The sequence below is a fragment of the Porites lutea genome, chromosome 9 (genome assembly GCF_958299795.1).
Source record: "Porites lutea chromosome 9, jaPorLute2.1, whole genome shotgun sequence".
NCBI classification, from domain to species: Eukaryota; Metazoa; Cnidaria; class Anthozoa; order Scleractinia; family Poritidae; genus Porites; species Porites lutea.
The window spans coordinates 9,402,788-9,406,920 of NC_133209.1; the positions used below are offsets into that span (position 1 = coordinate 9,402,788).

A 4,133-nucleotide genomic window follows, 5' to 3' on the forward strand; every position below is an offset into this window, starting at 1 on the left:
AGAGAAATAGAGTGACAGTTCATAAACAACAAATCAGAGACCCGCACACACGTATGCTGGGAGTCAGTAAGCAAATCGATGAATGTGCGGCGGGATTGACTCCTCAGTTTACTATCTTTCCGTTTTACAAGATTCTCAGCCCCTCCGAGGGCATGAGAAAAAACAAAGAGAGGTTTTTTATTTTGAAATATAAACCCGTTCTTAATGATTTGAAATTACGCTAATTGCTCGCGCGTGCTACGAATTACAAGAGCCATTATAATTGTAATTACAATTACGTCTGTGACGTAATAAGTTAATAAAAACACTTTGCTATGCCTGAAGAACCGCAACTGCGGTAAAACGCGTAGCGCAAAAGCAAAGAAGACTTTCGTTTTTCATTGTTTTTACTATATATATATATATACAGCCGTTTTCAAAAAGGTTTTCATACAGAGAGATATATAGATAGATATATACTTTATTCTCTTGCACGTGCGCCCGTGTACATTTTGCACTTCTTATTGTCCAACTTGTGAAAAACTCGGTTCAACGATAAATTTTTTCTTCGTCGGGTTTTTTTGTTCCAATTTGACATGTCGTTTTGAGTTTTTTTTTTTTTTTAGAAAAATACATGCGCCCTGCGATACAAATTTACAATGGCGAATTATATAGCTGATTTTGGGAATGAGGAAAACATCCCGCGAAGCAGCCGATCCGCGAGTTATCGGCGTCACCGAATTAGTAGGCCAAATGCCATGACATCTGTAGCAAGTGACGAAGCATTTTCATTAATTGAGTGTATTAAAAAATGCGCTGTCCAGGGGCGTGCTTAAGAGAAACTGTAAACTAACTTGACAGCATTTGCTAGCCGAGAGTTTATTCTGTCTTCAATGAGACGTTGCCTTACAGGCCGTGATTTTACACGCAAAAAGGCTGAGAAATTAAGATATATGACCAGCTCATCATGGTTATGATAAAGTCTGCTTTTATGAACCTCGCCAACGTCTTAGTCCGTTTTAATCAACTGCTATAATATTGTTGCTCCTTCCCACATATCCAATATGGACATCCACCGTTACATCCAGTCCTTCTCAGCGGTTTAGAAACACATTTTCTTTTTCGTTTCATCTGCGTTTTTCCCCTTATCCTGTAACGACAACAATTCTTTGACCTACAAGTGACCGAATTCCTCATTCTTTAAGTTTCAAGAGAATGCAAATCAAGAGAATTGCAGACAATACTCGTGCATATTTTTTTTTATTGACAAATTGGAACAAAGAACCTGACGAAAAGAAAATTTATCGTTGAACCAAGTTTTTTCACAAGTTGGACAATAACAAGTGGAAATGCACGGGCGCACGTGCAAGAAAACAAAAGTATATATCTATCTATATATCTCTCTATATGAAAACCTTTTTGAAAACGGGTGTATATATATATATATACACCCGTTTTCAAAAAGGTTTTCATACAGAGAGATATATAGATAGATATATACTTTTGTTCTCTTGCACGTGCGCCCGTGTGTATTTTTCACTTGTTATTGCCCATCTTGTGAAAAACTCGGTTCAACGATAAATTTTTTCGTCGTCGGGGTTTTTGTTCTAATTTGAAATGTCGTTTTCACTTTTTTTTTTTTTTTTTAGAAAAATACATACCCCCCCCCCCCCCCCCCCCCCCTGCGATACAAACTTGCAATGGCGAATTATATAGCTGATTTTGGGAATGGGGAAAACATCCCGCGAAGCAGCCGATCAACGAGTTATACGGCGTCACCAAATTGGTAGGCCAAATGCTATGGCATCTGTAGCAAGTGACGAAGCATTTTTATTGATGGAGTGTGTTAAAAAATGCCCTGTCCAGGGGCGTGCTTAAGAGAAACTGTAAACTAACTTGAAAGCATTTGTGGCCGAGAGTTTATTCTGTCTTCAATAAGACGTTGCCTTAAAGGCCGCGATTTTACACGAAAAAAGGTGAGACATTAATATATATGACCCGCTCATCATGGTTATGATAAAATCTACTTCTATGAACCTAGTCAACGTCTTGGTCCGTTTTAATCAACTGCTATAATATATTGTTGCTCCTTCCCACATATCCAATATGGATATCCACCGTCACATCTTCCTTCTCAGCGGTTTCGAAAACACTTTTTTTTTTTCATTTCATCTGCGTTTTTCCCCTTATCCTGTAACGACAACAATGATATGACCTACAAGTGATCGAATTCCTCATTCTTTAATTTTCAAGAAAATGCAAATCAAGAGAATTGCAGGCAATATTCGTGCATTATTTTTTTTAATTGACAAATTGCAACAGAACCTGACGAAAAGAAAAATTATTGTTGAACCAAGTGTTTTCACAAGTTAGACAATAACAAGTGTAAATGCACACGGGCGCACGTGCAAGAAAACAAAAGTATATATCTATCTATATATCTCTCTATATGAAAACCTTTTTGAAAACGGGTGTATATATATATATATATATATATATATATCAAATAAAAAAAACCGCATGTAAACAGGCCCTAACTTTTACCGTTCCTCTAACTCGTAGGTAGAAACTTGATTTTCTGCACGATTCCTGTGCAATTAATGTGCATTAAAGCTAGTACATACTTTCTGCATGAAGCTTTAAGTTAATAAAAGTTAACTGTTTATTGTATTACATTTTATTTTCTTGCTCTTAACTTTAGCAGCGAAAGACCTGTCAAATCCGATCAAGGATGGTGTCGATCAGCTTCCAGAGACACGAGGAATTCATAATGACACCACGAAGTTCAACACTTTCATAAGTGAAGATGATGTGGGCAGTAGTGTTGTCCAGGATCTACCTTTGGAAGGCAGCATCAATTTAACGCTGGATTCAGATTATTAATTTCAAATTTATGCCGGCAACCATCGAATTTTGGTTTTTCGTATACACATTTGATTTACTTTCTGGAACAGAAATTAAGTTTCATTTTTAGGTTATATGAGGTGCATGCTGGATTGACGGGGTTTTGTAATAAGCCCTTTTAATTTTGATAGAATTTCCAGTTGAACTTAGACTGCATGAAGGTTATTTAATATTTTCAAGATGTCTTAGAAACAGCCTCTCTTGCACAGGTGCACATCCGATGGTTTTTAGGCATCCTAATACACAAAGTGCTAACCTTGATTGATTGACATCCTGTAATGGTTGTTTTCCGAATAATTTTAACGTTAAGATTTTTGAAGGGCCCGCCTGTGGGCAGAACACACACATTTAGCTGAGTTTGAGGCATAGTCGAACAACACCTGTCGTGTAGAAAACTTAGACCTGAAAGTTATTAGTTAGTCTTTAAAGACATATTTTACCTTGTATTGTGGAAATCATGCAAAATTTAAGACTCTTACACGTACATAAACTAAAAGTCTTGTAAATGATTTGTGAATCACAAAATAAAGAAAATGTTGAATTGGCAATGACATCACCATGTTGCCGTGGATACTTTAATCAATAATTTGAAACTACCTCACCCACCAACAAAGACAAATCGACCTCCTCCTTCGTTTGACGAGCCTATCTATTTCGTGACCATACGACAGTTAGTTTGGCTGACTGGCCACTATTTAATAATTTATCGCTCTATATTTAAAGAAATGAATAGCGCAGCGAATCTAGGTAATTTTTAGGCAATAATTCTAAAATATGACGTCAATGCGACTTCACATTATGTCATCGTGACAATCAAATTAAACCTATTAGATGTTAGAAATATTGCTGTGGCTATATGGCCGGAACCGGTCAAGGTTTTCAAAACATTAAAGTACTGGAGATTAAGACAAGTCAAGCAATTCTAAAACGCTTTATAGAGCCCAACTTAAACCAAACGCTAAACTTGAGGATCTATAAAGAGGGGGACAAAGGGGGGAAATAACGCATTACGGGGATTAAGATTTCGTGTTCACGTTTCATGGAAATTTCCGAAGTAAAAGGACAGTCAGTGCATGGCTGGACCTGTTCGCAGGCTTGGTCATAGTTTAGGACGACATATATGATAGGAACGACTGTAAGGGCCAGTTATTTAAAACAAAGGCCAACTTAGGCCGCCGTTTTAAGAAATCATTGGGCATCCAGATCTCTCTCTATGAAGTGGGTTATTTTAACCATTTGGTGAAGGCTGG

The 4,133-nt window shown here is 37.2% G+C and overlaps 1 protein-coding gene across 1 annotated transcript in view; it reads left to right on the forward strand.

Moving 5' to 3' along the window:
* LOC140948859 (adhesion G protein-coupled receptor L3-like) overlaps positions 1-3,429 on the forward strand; it is a 35,867-nt gene extending 32,438 nt beyond the window's left edge. The window contains exon 14 of the mRNA XM_073398127.1: positions 2,681-3,429. Coding sequence (XP_073254228.1) covers positions 2,681-2,862 — 182 coding nt within the window. The 3' untranslated portion in view covers positions 2,863-3,429. The remainder of the gene's footprint in view (positions 1-2,680) is intronic.
* The last annotated feature ends 704 nt before the right edge of the window (positions 3,430-4,133 follow it).